This window comes from Emys orbicularis, chromosome 15 (genome assembly GCF_028017835.1).
Source record: "Emys orbicularis isolate rEmyOrb1 chromosome 15, rEmyOrb1.hap1, whole genome shotgun sequence".
NCBI lineage: Eukaryota > Metazoa > Chordata > Testudines > Emydidae > Emys > Emys orbicularis.
The window spans coordinates 27,058,206-27,075,712 of NC_088697.1; the positions used below are offsets into that span (position 1 = coordinate 27,058,206).

A 17,507-nucleotide genomic window follows, 5' to 3' on the forward strand; every position below is an offset into this window, starting at 1 on the left:
GATGAGACAGATACACCTGGTGGGGATGATATGGGGGGTTGGATTTAGGCCCATCTCTACTGAATATTACCACAGCCCATAGCACACAGCAGGGCTTACATCAAGAACTGTTTAACACACACAATTTTGGGGTGTAGTTGACTTTCATAACAATAGATCTAGTAATAATATATTGCACTTTCTCTCAGGGAACCTCATGGTGCTTTAAGAACACTAATAAATTAAGCCTCACAACACATCCTGTGAGGCAGGAATTATTCTCCCCATCTACAGATAGGGAAACTGAGGCACAGAGCAGTTGAAGAGACATGCCCAAGATCACACACAAAGTCACTGAAAGAGCTAGGAGTAGAAACCCAGGCTTGTGCTGTAACTATTTGGCAACACAGCCTCTGTTAGAACTAGTGAGGATGAGTTTATGTTTAACCTAGTTGCATATTAGTTGTGGTGGGAGAACCAGATCTACTAGGAAATTTGAGTCACTCAGTACAGCACTGGAGCAGTATTAGCTTTTGGAACCATCCAGTCTAGAATTGAATAGATTTCACAATGGCCTGAACAGTTAACTCATGAGGATGGGGAATTAATGGAATCAGCTAAGCTGGGTGAGGGGTTTCCCTGGTCTTCTTCATTCTGGCTTGGGTTCCCTACAACCGAGAACTAACTCTGGATCTCAGTCCTCTGAAGCCAGCTGGATTTGCTGGGATTAAGAATTAATCAGCCTGTTACCCTCCTGCAGTGAGGGCGCAGTAGGGCCGATTTGCTCCATCCTGGCAGTCTGTAGGATTGCCAGACAACCCACAGTCCAACTACATTTAGCATCCAGGCCAACTTGTGGCAATGGGATGAGCCTCTTGGCCATTCTGTGATTGGAACACAAGCAGTTAGTTCTTTTTCACATTCGCCATCCCCTGGCTTCCTGGGACACAGGTTACTTGAAATGACAGACCACACGGAGATGATACCTGCACACACAATCCAACCCAATTTTTGGTGGGGTCTTGAGGCTCAGGCAACTCTCAGTCTTGATATAGGAGCAGCCCAACAGAGGCCTCCTCTGCCTGGCAATCCTATCTAGACTGATGACTGTCTCACAACACCTCCTGCTCCTTACCCATTAGATGGGGCTTATAGGAGAAGCAGAGGGCCCCCCTCTTATAGAGCTGGTACTTTACACCCAGTACTGATAACAGACTAAGTGACAATCCCAGAGCTTGGGAACCAGATGTGCTGATACCAATTGGCATTGGAAGCCAAGTACAATGGTAGTCAGTAGGGACCAGGAACCAAATGATACTGACTGGGATTAAGAGCCAGCCATATTGATGCTCAAGAGCACTGGGAACTAACTGAGCCTGGTGCTCGGCAGGCCTAAGAACCAGTTGGGGTGGGGGGACTGATAGTGGTTGGGTTTGAGAAACAATTAAAACAGCCATTGTTGGGATTGGAGACCAATAGGAATGGTAATTCTTGGGACGGGGGCACAATTACATCAACTTGTTTGGATTAGGGACTAAGGGGAACAGTCATGAGCCGGGACTCTCTCTCATTGCGTGTACGTACAGCACCTGATCTTCTTCGAGTCATCTTGGTGTGATGGTACATAAAAGAATGCTCACTGGAAGGAGGAACCCTTGGACTAGAAATCACAATATGAAACCACCACCACCTGAATACAAAGTAACCTGACATTTGAGGATCTTAGCAGCTTGGGCTCTGCGCTCAAGCTTTATGTTACCAGCTGAGCTCTAGTAGGGTTTCTTTACTCCTCACGCAGTTGCCAATCATTTATATTGAATTAATTAGGACTAGGACCAAATGGACTAGTCCACTGTGGAATGGTACTGACCACGGTTAGGAACGATGGAGTGGACTCTGAGCATGAACTGGAATGATATTAGCACAGGGAGGGAGACTGTGTGTGGAATTTTTCTCTTTCTGACGCCTCCTTTCACACTCCAGCTCTTCACACCATTCCCCGCCTTGCTCTCAGTGTTGTCACCCATCCGTTTCGTTCTCCCTCTCCTACGTTTGGATCACCCTTCCTACACACTTGGCTCCATCTGTTTCCGTCTGTCTCCCACCCAAATACATAGACACACAGCACGCTTCAGCTCTCGGCTTTCCTGGCACGCGTGCACCCAGGCATAAATATTCATAGAAATTATAGAATCAGAGAATCATATGGGCTGGAAGGCACCTCCAGTTAATCATCTGGTCCATCCCCCTGCATCAAGGCAGGATAGATTTCATTATCCCTAAACCATCCCTACTTGATAGGTGTCTGGGCTCATCTGAGCTATCCCCCACCCTGCTTGGCGGCTTGTTTTCAAGACCCGCTGGACGGTAGAGCGTTTTAGCCTGGCTTCCCCCCTGCTTTTACTTAAGCCCACTGCCTCTTGTTCAGCACAGTGCATGGGAATCTAGCCACATGATGCCCATTAGTGATAACAGGAGCTGTAAAGTTAAATCCAATCAGCTACGTTACAAAATATACCCCCTCCACTTGTTGCATTCACACAATCCCCTTCTCCTTGTCTCACACATGCACTCCGTCTCCCTCTCCCCCTAATGCACACAGTCACTCCCCCTTGTGACACATAGACATATGTCTCATATCCCATTCTGGGTGCGATTCTGCAGCCCTCTCTCTGGCTACTGCAACAGCCTGCTCCCCTTTTGCCCAAACTAGATCTTCATGGCTATACGTATCTGTGCTGATTTCCACCAGCTGAGACTCCAACCCACTTTGTTACAGAGTATTTCCACCCCAGGAAAACATGGTTGGTTTGGTTTGGTTTGGTTTTAAGATTCGCCATCTTTTTTTTAGAATTTAATTTCCATCCTTGAGAATCACAGAGGGGCCAGTGGAAAGTTTCTTTAAGGGATGGCTTAACTTTCAGCTCTTGGTTTATGCTACCAAAGCTTGTGGCTGCATTGAAAGCTTGCGGCCTTTACTCACACAAGCAGTCCTTGTTCATGCAAGTAGTCGCACTGGGTAAGTAGGTGTTGCAGAATCAGTCGCTTAGAATCTCATCCAAAGCCCATTGAAATGAGTGCAAAGACTCCCATTGTCTTCTAAGGCTTTGGATCAGGTCCTTCGAGTAAGGCCTATGTTATAAATGATGCTTTTACCTATCCCTAACACCTCTTTATCCCAGCTCATCCAGGGGAGGAAGGATGGTCTTGTGGTTAGAGCCCAGCTTTCCCCATCAGGAGATCAGGTGTCTCTGTTACTGGTTCTAAAGAGGGATACGTCTCAGGGTATGGAGTATGAGAACCCCCTTAGTGTTTGTGTCTGTTTCCCATTCTACAGAATCGGTGCCACTGGTGGATTAAGCCTTTTTCACCGCACACATGTCAGAGCGAAGTCTTGTTGTCATCTGAAGTTTGGCTTCCTGGAGGGATCCTAGATCTCCCCAGCACCTCTCCCCAACTTTATAAATCCTCCTCCACTCCCCTGAGCTTGTGGTTCCACCAAACACCACCAAGACAGAGCAGATCTGCTGCCATTAACATGACTCTACATGCAGGGGAGAGGAGCTGAGAAAACGTCTTACCAGATTAGTGAAGATATACGTGTAATAGGCTGACGCCATTCCCAGTTCAGCTGCCTGTGAAGGAGAGGAAAGGAGATTAGGCTAGAGAGTGACAATCTTCCATCTCAGCAGCAGTACTGGGGGAGCCTGTATCAGATTTGCTTTTCATATCTATCACTTTGCATGAAGGACTCTGCTGTCCTTTTAAAAGCCATAAAGGGTAGCACCCAGAAGCATAGTTTGGCCTATTAAAGTAAAGATGGGGATCTGCTTTTTCAGAAGTGCTAAGCCGTTGCAGCTCCCACTGAAGTTAATGGAAGCTGCAGGTTATTATGAATTATTACTTAGTTCGATTTCGGTAGTGCCTATGGACCCAAACTGGCCCCACTGTACCAACAAATAACCCAACGATTCATTGATTTTTTTAAATCCCAGGTCATTATGACCATCTAATTCAACCTCGTGCATAATGAAGGACAGAGGATTCGTCCCTACACCTAGCTCTAATCCAGGATTTAGACAATTCATCACAGGTGAATAAAGACAAAGGGAGCCGGGAAGGAAGACATAATAATCGAAACAGGGCCAAAAATTACTCGTAACAATGGTTTTAACAGTCCCCGGTTGCCAGATGACGTGCTGAAGATCAAACCCAGAGTGTGGTCTTTACAAGATTCAATTCTAATGCCAGGCCTGGTCTACACACACATTTGGTACCGGTGTAAGTATGTTGGTTAGGGAGGTGAGTTTTTTTAAAAAATCAATATATTTCTACGGGTACAACCCCTAGTGTAGACACAGTTATACCAGTATAAAGGGTGTCTTATACCAGTATGGAATAAAATCTTTATACTGGCATTACTGTATCCACACTAGGTGGGATTGCATGAGGTTAGCTATATCGGTAGAGTTAAAGCAGTACAATTTGTGTGCACAGACTATCTGTAAGGGAAGGAATACACAGCGAGGTATTGTTGGAGAAAGTAAAGAGACACTGCTGAAAAATAATTCTGCGTGGCAATTTTCATCCTCTTGTATCAGGTGGCTTGACACCCCTGCCAGTTTCACTCCTCTTCCAGTTTCAATTAAATCCACTGTTTGTTTTGCCCTGTAATGATCCAACCATTGAATATGCTCAGATTTGCAATGTGCAAATCATCCCGAATGATTTTGGGGGAGCTCCTCCACTTCCCATCTTTTCTCTGCCCCCCAGGTGGAGGCTGTTGGTGTCAGGAAGTGGGGGGATGAAACAGATACAGACGAGGTGGAGCTCCTGGCCTGATTAACCAGCAGTAGGTAAAGATTCAAAGCAAGGCAGACAATGCTGCTCCCTGCAAACATCCTGCCCTCACCATGGAGGAGTCCTCACTGCTTTTCCCACTCCCCTTTCTCAGTCAGATGCCTGTGATCAAAGAAACATAGCAAAGTAGGGCTGGAAGGGACCTCAAGAGAGCATCTAGTGTCCCCCACTGTGCTAAAGCAGGATTAAGTATACCTAACACCCTTCCTGATATGTGTTTGATCATGTGTACTTAAAAACCTCCAGTGACGGAGATCCACAACCTCCTTGGGAAACCTATTCCAGAGCTTAACTACCCTTAGAATTAGAACGTTTTTCCTAATATCTAATCTAAATCTTCCTTGCTGCAGATCATGCCGATTACATCTGGTCCTACTCTCAGTGGACCTGGAGAACAAGTAATCACCATCCTCTTTATAACAGCCCTTAACATATTTGAAGACCATTATGATGTCCCCCTGCAGCCTTCTCTTCTCTAAACGAAACATGCCCAGTTCTTTCAACCTTTCCTTGCAGGTCATGTTTTCTAACCGTCTTATCATTTTTATTGATCTTTATGAACATAACAAATCTACAGCCTCCACTGATGCACGAACGGCTGGCGTGATGCATCCTCTGCAGGGAAAATGAAAAGGAGATTTTGTAGCCTGGTAGCTATTTGCTGGGACCCTTTGCTGATAAGCTGAAAGCTGGAAAACGAAGTACAAAAAGACGGGGGCGGGGAGGGGAAATTAGAGGAACTTTAATATTAACACCACTTAGGACTTATGCACAGCGTGTTAGGATAAGAGCCTCAAAACACTCTGGACTACCTCTACTCCCCTGACATTGACATACCATTGACTTCAGTGGGAGCAGAATTTGGCAAAGGTTGAGTGCTTTAAAAATCCCGTCCCAAGAACTAGGAAGTGCTTTACAGACACTAAGCAGCTAATCTGCACAGACACCTCTGTGACACAGATCAATAGGACAGCGCTATCACCTGTCTTTTACAGATGGGGAAAGGGAGACCATGAGAACATAACTTGCCCAAGAACACACAGCAAGTCAGTGGCAGAGAGAAAACGAGATCCTCCAGATCATCAGGCAACGTGCTCTGACCACTGCCTCCCACCACCAGACCACAGTGCCTCTCATCTTCTGACCGCTGCACAACACAGTTTTCATATCTAAAGAGAACAGCAATGTCTGCTCTCCCTGTGACCTACTCTGAAATCAGCAAGTCTTATTTCAAGGGAAGAAAATCAAAGAAAGCAACAAGCGGTCTCCTTTCCTCCATTGATCTCATCCATTTAACATACCTATTGGCAAAGCTGGGGCAGGCTGGCTATATAAGAAGCAACCATGTGTCTCTAGACCATGGGGGAAGGGAAGATATGAGAAGTTGTAGCTTCTGCCTCATTGTCCAAAGGTAGCAGAGAGCAAGAGAAGGGCTGGTAATACAGGGTTTGATCCAAAGTCTTTTACAATTAATGTCAGTCTTTCTGTTTGGATTGAGCCCAAAGGAGGAAACTGTTTTATAATCATTATCTTCACTCATTGTTCTGCTTGCTCTCCCAGTATACAGTTCCCAGTTTCACCAATAGCAAGAAGTTCATAAATCATAAGAGCATTGTTCACTTCCCTTCCTCCTTGGAATCCTCTGCACAGGGCGACTGCATTAAATGTTATTGAATTGCTGCAAAATCTTCTCAATCTTTGACATCTTCATCGGTCACGGCCTGAGAATCCCCCAGAGATGGGAAGGGAGAGCGAGTGTGTCTAAAAAGCAACTGTGCTCTGTAGCTGTGGAAAATTACTATGGCAACAGGCTGAGGGGATAGCCCTCAACAGTGAGAGAGCTCATTCAAATCCTTTATTAACTCAGAGACGAAATATATAAATAAATACAAATCCACCCCAACCTGAACCCTTGTCTTTGATTTCCCGCACATAAGAAGCTTCACAGGGGTTAGTGAAATAACAAAAATCAAAAAAGGAAAGTTGTTCCTCAGTGAAAACTACAATGTTGCCTTTACATGTGCAATTAAAACGACACCGGAATGGATTGATGAGAGATCCAGCTAGTGTCACTTGCGACAGTACAGACTCTATTAGAAGCCTTAGTCTAATGTCAGTCTCTGGACCGAAGTCTGACATCTGTACCAGCAAAGATTAGCAAGGGGAACATTTTGAATGGACGCTCATCAGCCGTCATGCCTCATGTCCCAAGAGTAGCTATCTACAATTGAACTTCTGCCACTGTTTCTTTGCATCCCCAAGGCAACATTCATATTCTTTTCACCACAGTAGTAAAGCAAAGGGAGCCAGAGCCGGTCAGGAATTTTTCAATTTAACATTTTTCGTTTGGAAAAGACCGATTTGTGGAAACCGAAATGTTCAGCGGGAAAGGGTTGGCTTCAATGAAGCTCCCGTTTTGGGGAAAGTTTCAAAAAGTCCCATTTCCTCATTTTTAAAATGAAAAATTCCATTTTTCAGTTCGAAACAACGTATCGTTTTGAAATTTAAGTGAATGGGGGGGGGGGAGGAATCTAATAAATAATAAATAATTAAAAGGTCAAAATCAAAACAAAATGTCGTGACTGACCCAATCCAATTTTTTCTCCACATTTTGGTCCACAAACATTTTTGAGACTTCGACTTTTCGTCCCGATTCAGGATGGGGACGTTTCCCGAAATCGCGGAAATTTTCCTGGGATGGGAAAACCATTTCCTGTCTAGCTGGAAACATAACTCACTGGAGAACATGATCTACAGGTGCCCCACTGTGCTGATTGACAGCGCATCTGAGTCTGTTACAGCCGCGGCGTGGGAGCATGGGTCCTTTAGCTCAAGCTGTAGCAGCTTGTGGTTTTAGCTCTGGAGGTCCCCACGTCAATCCCTGATGAGTCAGCCAAGATGGCGGCTGTCATACAAAGTCTCTCCAACTCTGGTAGGTTGGGACCATGGCACACGGTTTCCTTGTGGACAAGATTCTTCGTGGAAACTAGCATGTAGTTGTACAGCCAGTGGGACTGACAGTTGTATAGGACCACCACTAGCCTAATACATCAGGCCTAGAAAACATGCATTCTGTTCTTGCAGTGAAGATGACACACAGCATCATGGCCCTGATCCAAATCTCACTGAAACCAACGGAGAGCCCCACTGGCTCCAATGGGCTTTGGATTCGGTTTCGTAGACTCAGATGATTGACTACCACACCTTCTACACTGTCAGGAATCCCTCGTCTAGCCCCATTGGTCTACTGAGAGATGAATCTAGGGAGCCAGAACTTATATTTATTTCATTTGATAATAGGCTAAAAAGCCTCCCATTCCACAGAGGCTCTGGAGAACTGCACTAAAGTGGAAGCCCAAACTGGAGCCAATGCTCAGATTAAACCAAATTCTCTAAACAAACACAACAACTGTACGGGAGACAATAAAATAAACAAACCCAATCTGGTAAAAATAACCAGACAGAGAAACACAACAGAGACGTGCTCAGAAAAGAGAGTCCACACTGCCGGCAGACTGATTTTCAAAAGCGCTGAGCTGCCCTTGCTCAAAGTCAATAGGAGCAGTAAGAGTTTGGCATCTTGGATGCCAAGCCAGACACCTCTGGGGCATGCACTCAGAGTATTTAATCTATTTGTTCTACAGCCAGAATCCCGGAGGCAGTGAGCAAACTGTTATCCCCAGGACCTCAGCATCAATCAGTGGAAATCTCCCTGGAGCGTAGCTAATTTTCGACCGCACGGTAGGAATTTTTAAGCTCCAGAACCGTACAACGCACATGTAGAAGGATCATTTGGTGGAAGCAAGGCAGTTTATGAAGCTGTAATTTCACAGCTGCCTACCTTCTGGAGGATGATGTGGGACATGGAGGCATTCGCATGGACAATGATGGTGGCAGTTTTGTCGTCTCTGATTTCTTTTAGGAGTGGGGTAGGGTCCCGGCTGTCATCCAGCATCCGGACCGAGAGGGTGTCCTTCGAGATAAGGAACTGACGAAGCAACTTCTCTAGGTTTAAAAGGCCTTCAAATAAAAGAAACACAAACAGACCTTTTGAATCAAGAGTACCCCACCCATGACAACAGCTATCCTCTTCCATAGGAACCCATCCTTTGCAAACCTGGTCGGACAAATGGTGTAGCAACATGCTGCAAAGCAAAGAAGCCAAGTCTATGTCCAAGGGTCTCTCCTGTGACCAGCAGGGGAGGGGAAGAGATGGAGCAATTTGTAACTCTCTATGGCCATCTGATGGAACAGCCTGCAGCCCTCTCTCAGAGGGAAGATCATCTTGACACAGGGCCTTTCTGAAGGTCATTCTTTATACAGCCGAATAGAGGGGAATGATCACATCCCTCGATCTGCTGGCAATGCCCCCTACTTATACAGCCCAAAATGCCGTTAGCCTTCTTGGTGACAAGGGCACACTGTTGACTCATATCCAGCTTCTCGTCCACTGTAACCCCTAGGTCCTTTTCTGCAGAACTGCTGCCTAGCCACTTGGTCCCTAGTCTGTAGCAGTGCATGGGATTCTTCCGTCCTAAGTGCAGGACTCTGCACTTGTCCTTGTTGAACCTCATCAGTCTGAGTATCCCTGATTCACACTATAAGTTCTTTGGGGCAGTGGTTATCTCACTCTGCCTCTGTGCTTTTTGGCATTTCTGTCGTATAAATAACAACAACAAGCATGTCCCTAGCCCAAATACCTTACAATCCAAAGCCCTGATTCGGCAAACCCTTATGTATGCAATGAAGCCAGTAAAATTCCTGGCATGATGAAAGATTATGTAGCATCCAGCCCTAGACTGGGCTCGAAAGGGAGGAGTTTGGTTGGTTAGCTTTTTTCAAAGGAGGAATTAAACAAATGGAAACTGGACTAGTTAACTACCAGCATCCCTCCAAAGGAAGCAAACAAAGAACAGATCTCAAACCCAGAGTTTAAGGCCAGTGCCCTGGCTGTCAGAGGGGCACTCGGGGTAAGTCTACCCTGTAATAAATAAATAAACCAGTGGCACCGAGTCTCTGAGCCTGGCTCAACTGACTGGGGCTCACGCTACGGGACTAAAAATAGCCGTATAGACATTCCCACTCGGGCTGACGCTCAGGCCCTGAGGCTGACCTCTCTCGCTTGGTTTCTGAGCTTGAACTCCAGCCCAAGCGGGAACGTCTACACTAATATTTTTGGCACTGTAACATGAGCCTCGTGACCCCGAGTCACTTGACCCGGCTCTGACTCTTGCTGCCACGGGGTTGTTTTTTGTTTGCAGTGTAGACATACCCTCACCATTCCTGTGTTTCGAGCCCAGCACTCAACTCTTCAACTAAATGTCATTTTGACTGCACTCAACCGTTTATTCACCCAGAAAGTCAAGGGCTGGGGAAGCAATACACTGCGGTACGATGCAAGGCAATCAAGAGGGAGAGTGCTGCTCTCAAGAACGCCCAACTCTTCACAAAAGGCAACAAAGCGATGCATTAAAGAGATGAAGCCTACATGAGTGGAGTCTCATTCACGGAGAGGTTTTTCAGCAAACCAGTGTGCGTGCACTGAGTGCTTTACCATGTGGTGCCCCCTGCCTTTCCTCCTTAATCCAGGAGGAACTCAGCTGGGGACTAAAGCAACTGCAGTCAGCAGGATTTCTCTGGGCTGAAATTAACTTCCTAGTCTATTTCTTCATGGAGGGTGAAATTCTAAGAGGCCATATACACCACCTGAGTGTTATTTTATGGGTTTAAGTGGGATCTAAGTGTTGTCTAAGCTTTGTGCCAGGTCTCTGCACAGTTTCATTTCCTCCACACCTGCAATCTCCTTTCCTACCAAGGAGCAGACGCTTCCAGCAATAACAGTCGGTTATTATTAATCACGTTTATTCCAGTCGTGCCTAAAGGCCAGCCAAGAATAGGGTGTCATTGCACCGGCACAGAGAAGTAGATGGTCCCTGCCCCAGAGAATGTACAATCTATAAACAAGCCAGACACAGGTTGGGGGAAAGGGTGCAAGTACAACTACTCTGCTATTATTTAGGCAAACTCCGAACCGGCGCTCACACGAGAAAGATCTGAGAAGCACCTTCACTCACCACGATTCCATTAAGCCCTCAGAAAAGGAAGCTTTTGTGTTTCCTTTGTCTTTCTAAAAGTGGCCCAGTTTCACGGCAATTATGCATTTCTCTTGGTTAAGAAAAGGACAATGAGGAGGACAATGCAAGTTCCCAAGCTGCTGCTACCAACCTGAGCTGATTTTAAACCCGAGGCCTGGTGGTGAGGAGACCTCTGTCTCATTAACTGATGCCCCAGCACTTAAAATCACAAGAGCTGACACAGAGTCATGGAAGGATAATCCCAAGACAACTGGCTGTGTTATTTCTTTGGAAGGCATTCCTAAAGCAAACATGAATTATTTTGTATTCTTAGCATTGCAGTAGTGACAGGAGGCTTTAACTGAGATTGTGGCCCCCTGGTGGTTGGAATCGTACAGCGTTACAGCCAGAGACCATCCCCTGCCCAGAGAGATGTGCAGTGTAGGCAGGACAAAGGAAGGATTATAACCCCCATTTTACAGGTGGGGGAAAGTGAGGCCCAGAGAGATTCTTGCCCAAGGTCACACATGGAGCCAGGAATTGAACCCAGGCCTTCTGAGTCTCACGCCGGTGCCTTAACAACAAGACAATCCATCATCTCAATGACTGGATTTGGCCCCACGACTCCCCTCTGCCGTAGGTCAGTGTCATTAGCCCCATGTGGCATATGGGGAAACTGATGCCCAGAGAGGGGAAATAACTTAGCCATCATCACACAGGACTAGAACCCCCATCTCCCGATTCCTAGCCCAGTAACTGAACAACATTTGCCCCCCAATAGCATAGCAGGGGGACTCTCATAGGAGGGCCCTGGGTGTTTACAGAATAACAGTCACTGGGCATCTACAGAGCAACACCAAGAAACATTTAAACTCTTCCTGCAAGGAGCGGCCGTAGGTTATGAGAATTCTACAGACTCCCCTCCCTGCTGGCTTCAGTGGCAAAGCTAATCACGCCAGGACGGGAGGCAGTGCGGGCTGGCGGAAAGGGCACTGGTGTCTACTCCCAGTACGGCTGCTGACTTGCTGGGTGGCCTAGAGTGAGTCATTTCACTGCTCTGTGCCTCAGTTTCTCACTCTCTCTCTCACCTGCGAACTCCTTGGGGCAAGGCCTGTCTCTCACGCGGTCTTTGCACAGTACCTAGCACAACAAGGCCCCAATTCAAGGCCCTCAATGCGCTATGATAACCCATAATAAGGACTTCATGGTGCAGGATGCTGGTGCATGAAGGGTTAAAGCCAGCTTCTCCTGTCTGCAGAGAGACAGGCCTGAGCTGCACATCAGACTAAATCAAATGACTTTCGCTCTCCCTCACTGTGGACTTCAGGAACGCATTAGCCTCGCTCAGGATGCATCTGCCCAGATCAATACCAAATACAGCAGGACTGCAAGTCCTGGGGGAGGGGGAAGAGGACGCCTGCCTTATTGCAAGCTGGTTAAAGATGTGGAAGGCCGGCTGTGGAGATGTTACTCAGGGGAGCCTCCTGCATGGCACACGGTCACGCTCGGGCTCCATCTTGAGCAATGACAGTGGGGAGGTAGCAGGACTCCTGGCAGGTGGGCGCAGAGCTCACGTTGGAGTTCTCAGCTCCGTGTTCCAGGTGAACGAACACATATGGAGGCGGAGGAGGCAGGGGCCCCTCCTCCAGCTCAAACACTGGGGCAGGCATCGGTAGCAGACGCTCTATGCAAAGCGTTGCAGAATAGGAGTCTCTCGCACAGGCAGCTGGATTGTGCACTTACAATCTGTCCACAACATGGGGCAGCACCTCCCGAGCTGCCCTCCCCCGGGAATGCCTTAGGGGGAGTCATTTGCTATTGCTCCATCTCATACTCTGCTGGGCAGCCCACGGGTGGGGAGTGGAGCCAAGGGAGCGAGGTCAATTTACACCAGGCTCTGCCCCCCACAATCTGCAGAAATTCCCCGGTAGAGAAAGAAAAGCCAGCAGGACACGCTGGAATTTTCTAGTGTGTGTCTAATTTCAGCCCCGCAAAATAAAATTAGATCCTGCTCCTTAATTCTGCAGGCCGTGTGTCTCAGCCATGCATTAATGAGGCAGATTGGAAAGCATCCCCTAACGCAGCCGCTAAATGGAACCGCAAGTCACATCAGACCCTCATTTCATCTCTCTTGATTAGTTTTTCCATTTTTATCCCTCCCCCACCACCCCACCGCCCTCCACCAGTGCTCGCCCTACCCTAGCCTTTCCCGAGTCCTACTCTATCCCACCACTGCAGGCAGACAGCGGTGGAGACTCTCTGGGTCAGAAGGCACAGCCCTGCTGGCCAGTTTCTAAACCAGATCAGGCACCACGAGGGGGGTGAGGAGGCTCGGCGGAGACAGCTGATTTCCTCTCCTCTGGCTTGAGGGAATTATCATTCCCAGCACGTTATATCCTGCCCATAGCACCGTCATCCCCGCCTCTTGGCGTGGGGAGGGAAGATTCTGTTATCTGAAGAGATTCCCTTTTTGTTCTAGTAACACGAGAAAGCGGACCGCCCGCCGCTGACAGACTGACACTTCAGAAGGCTGTTTTACAGGCCAGACATGAGCAAGGACTTGTAGACCCCTCCCGGCAACTTTGAAGAGCATAAATGAGGACCACCAAGCGTGGAGAGGCATGAGCAGATGTGGACACAGTCTGCGCCATTCACCGGGGCTCATCTGGGAGCGGCAAAGCCGGAATGTTTCCCAAACCAAGCACGGTACCCACTCAGCTTGTGTCTGGGGACTTAGAGGCAGCTTCATGTAGGGCAGTGATACTCAGACCTCAGTGGTTCAGGAGCCAAATTAGTGATCAACCTTACCCACAAGAGCCACAGTAGGGTGAATTCGTTGTTTCATTTACTATAGTACTAGACATTCATATTTAAACAGTACGAGAGGGGAAATATTTAGTTTTTATATATAGTATTATTATTTTATCAACTACAAGTGGTTAATAACACAGTAAATGCCTCCCAGTTGGTTAATTAAATCACACAATGTTTTAACATCATGTGCTGCAAGGAGACATATTAAAGAACCACTTGCAGTTCGCGAACCACAGTCTGAGTATCGCTGCTCTAGTGGCTAGAGCAGGTGAGTGGGACTCAGGAATACAACAGTGAATAATGAAGTTTTCCGTCCGGGGCCTGAAACGACCGAGCCGAAAAAATTCCAGTCAATTCAAACGGAAAGCCTTCTCCCCTTCCCTCCCCCACCCCCTGTAAATTGTTGTTTAAATAAAAACTTGAAAAACAATTGTTTTAAGTTGATTCCAAATGATTTGGGGGTGGGGGTGGGGGAGTTGTTTCAAATCAACTATTTTTTCCACACGTTCCCCCCCCCCTTTATTTTTAATTGGCCAAATGTTGATTTGAAACGAAATGGTCGAAACAAAACGTTTCCGCTTTAAAACTATTTTTTGGTTCAACTCAACCTTTTGCTAAATTCAGCTCGGAGTCGAAAAATAGGTTTGGGGACCTGAAATTTTTTTTTTCCGATGAAAAAACTATTAGTTGAAATATATTCACCCAGCTCTACTCCAGAGTCCTGAGCCTTGCTGACTCCCTTTCCCCATCAGACAATGGTGATAACAGTGTTTTCCCGTCTCTGTGATCAAGGGCTATTGGAGAAAGCAGGATCTGTACATGCACATGTATCCATGCAGGCAGTTCATTCCCTGCACTGTAGTATTCAGCTACAAGCCTTGACCTGAGCAGAGGATGATGGCACAGGGATGCCTCGGCCCCAGAGGACCACTGGGGAGATGCCACCTGCAGGCAGTCTTCCCTGTGCGCTCCCCGAGGGTGAGCCATTTGCACCAGCCATTATGCTGGCACAGATACGAAATGTGCACACACTGGTAGGCATCCGTGTGGCCTCAGGCATAGAGCCTGCTCCTTTGCTTTGATTCACCCCTGGTTCTTGGACTGAATTAAGCAGCTTGCCTTGTTTTCCCTCTCACTGCCAGGGTGCAGATCACAGCTTGTACAACACATGGTTGGGATTGTGATAGCAACAGCGATCTCCGCCCACAACAGATCGGAGCTGGAATTGTGTCCTATTTGCCGCGGGTTTTCTAAAAACACGCAGCGCCTTCCAGGTTAGGGCGAATTATCCCGCGCAACCTCTCTGAGATGGGGAAACGGAGTCACGGGACCGGAGTCTGCTCCCAAGTGCACTGGTTTTGCACCGGCGTAACTCCATGGACTGCGAGAGAGAGTTACTTTCTGTTCACTCCAGCATAGGTGACAACTAGCCCACAGACAAGACTTTTCCGAGGTCGCAGGGTGAGTCGGTAGCAAGACTAGGAATAGAACCCAGGAGTCCTGTCACACAGTCCTGCGTTAAACCAAACAGCTCAGACTCTCTGCTCCTTGGGCAGGAGTTTCTAGCTATCGCACCAAAACAAACAGTGTTGTCCCTCAAAATCGAATTTCCTTATCAAGTAATGGCCAGATTGTGTGCGGTCCTGGCTCGGCTAGAAAGGGGTATGCAAAAAGCCCTCCCCTCCCATGCTCTTGCTCAAGGACAGTGGCCAATAGCAGTTTCTGTGCTTGGGGTGCTGGCTTCTGCTCCCCCCCACAGAGCAGGACTATGGTCCATTCCTGTCCTCTGTGCCAGCATAATGGCTAGTGCAAAGAGCAGGATGGGGGAGTTGTAGCTGCATGAGGCACCTTCTCTCCAGGACTCCTCTGGCCTGGGACAGGGCTCCTCCTACTCAGGCCTTGTGGCTAAATGTCACACTAGCCCTAAGGGGTAACTTCCTGGAGCCAGCAATTGAGTTATCCAGCAGTCCCTGATTAAAGCTACCCAGATTGATTCAATTAAGGGTGGACGTTGAATTATTTAACACAAGCCATTTGGTTCCTGAGATTCTTCGATCCAGTTAAATGAAGGATCAAATTAACCAGGGACTGAATTAAGTGGGAGGCACCTGAGTGTGTCGGCTTGTGGATGGGCAGATGCAGTCAGACGCCTGGTTATGGGTCTGTGTTCCCGAGCGTGTGTGCATCGCACCGTGTGTCACCGCGGGGAGATAAGGAAAAGCTGCACATGAGGTATAAAAAAGATGATATGAAAAATGGGTTCATGGCAATGTTAAAGGTACAGCAGGAAAAATCAGAGTAAAAAAATACCAGAGTTAAGGCTGAAGCAGTAACATCAATGCAGTGTCGCTGCACACACCTTGGGCCAGATCCTCAGCCGGAGTAAATTGGAGTCAATGGGGATTTTGCTGATTTACACCACCTGAGGATCTGGCCCTCAGCGGGTGCACAATTTGGGAAGAGGGTGCAAGGACCCTTCTTGCATCCATGCCGGAGCTGGTCAGAATGGAAGTCCTATTGCTCTCCTGAATGCAAGGACAGATCCAGGCTGCTAGCTTACATTCTGCTGGCACTAGGCTTCTCCCCGAGGCTTTGTGCCAATGCACAGTGCCCCCTGCAGCTCCCACTAGGGCAGTGCACCTCTTCACCACCCCCTACAGCAGGCTCCTTTGTACTGGAACACTTCAGCCCTAATGCATCCAGCTACCACTTTGAAAAGAAAATACCACGTGCTAATGGGAACCCTTAACCATGTCATGTCCCGAGGTCTGGTGAGCTTAGCTGCAATCTTAATGATATTACCTGGAAAGACACAAGCATGTGAGGGCATGGCAGGGAAAGGACGGTGCATGCATATAAAGGTGTGTGCATTAGAGATGAGCCAAAGCTGCAGAGTTTGGATCTGAACTTCCCCATGGTTTGTGGGTGGGTGTTCGGACCCAGAGGTCTAGTGTGGGCCCATCCACATTGTACAAAAAGTCAGATTTATAAGCCTGCATTCATGCTCAGAGACGCACATGTCAGTAACCACCAGATCTACGTGCCCGCACGCTAACATCGAAACACACGGGGCCCAATTCCCCTCTCGCTGACTCCATCCTAATCAGGAGTGAAGCCCAGGATGTCAATGGAGTTACACTGGAGCACAAAACCAGCAGAGGAGAGAGGTCTAATGTGTGTAGAAGTTATCAGGCAGGCATACAGCTGTGCAGTTACTGGGGCATGCCTGGCGGCAGAATCATGCGCAAGTGAGTAAGTCAGCACCCAGGATTGCACAGAACGGGCTGGACATTAGCGAAATCCAGCATGCACTCGGTTTAGGTCACAGACTGCACACAAGTCTCAGAAAGACGCATTTCCAAACGGTGCTTTATCCGGAACTGACCTCAGGCTTTTTCCCTTATGGAAACCCATCCATCAGGTAAAACGCTCGCTATGAAACCAAAAGGCAGCCAACGTCCTTCCCCCCAACCCCCATCTCTCATAAACTGCTGCTGGAAAAGTCTGGACTTGGTTCTAGGTGTGGACCCCAGCTGTAGGCCTCTCACTCGCCTCTGATTTCAGCAAGTTCCCCTCTTGCCCCGGACAGGACAGATCCCGTCATTAGTAAAATGGATTATTTTAGGCCCCTATAATCAGAGAAAAGCCCAGGCCTCCAGCAATTGACACTAGCCTTGCCAGTGGGATTTCACCACCCAGGGCTGGACCCTAGAGACATTTTTACACAGCAGGGAGAGGTAACGGATGTGAAAAGGGGATATAATGAGAAACAAGCAGGAG

General features: G+C 47.7%; 1 protein-coding gene across 1 annotated transcript in view; it reads right to left on the reverse strand.

Annotated features, from left to right (window-relative positions):
* Positions 1 to 17,507, reverse strand: part of GRIK4 (glutamate ionotropic receptor kainate type subunit 4) — a 108,267-nt gene that overhangs the window by 72,178 nt on the left and 18,582 nt on the right. The window contains exons 5-6 of the mRNA XM_065417050.1: positions 8,681 to 8,859; positions 3,561 to 3,614 (exon numbers count right to left, since the gene is read on the reverse strand). Coding sequence (XP_065273122.1) covers positions 3,561 to 3,614; positions 8,681 to 8,859 — 233 coding nt within the window. The remainder of the gene's footprint in view (positions 1 to 3,560; positions 3,615 to 8,680; positions 8,860 to 17,507) is intronic.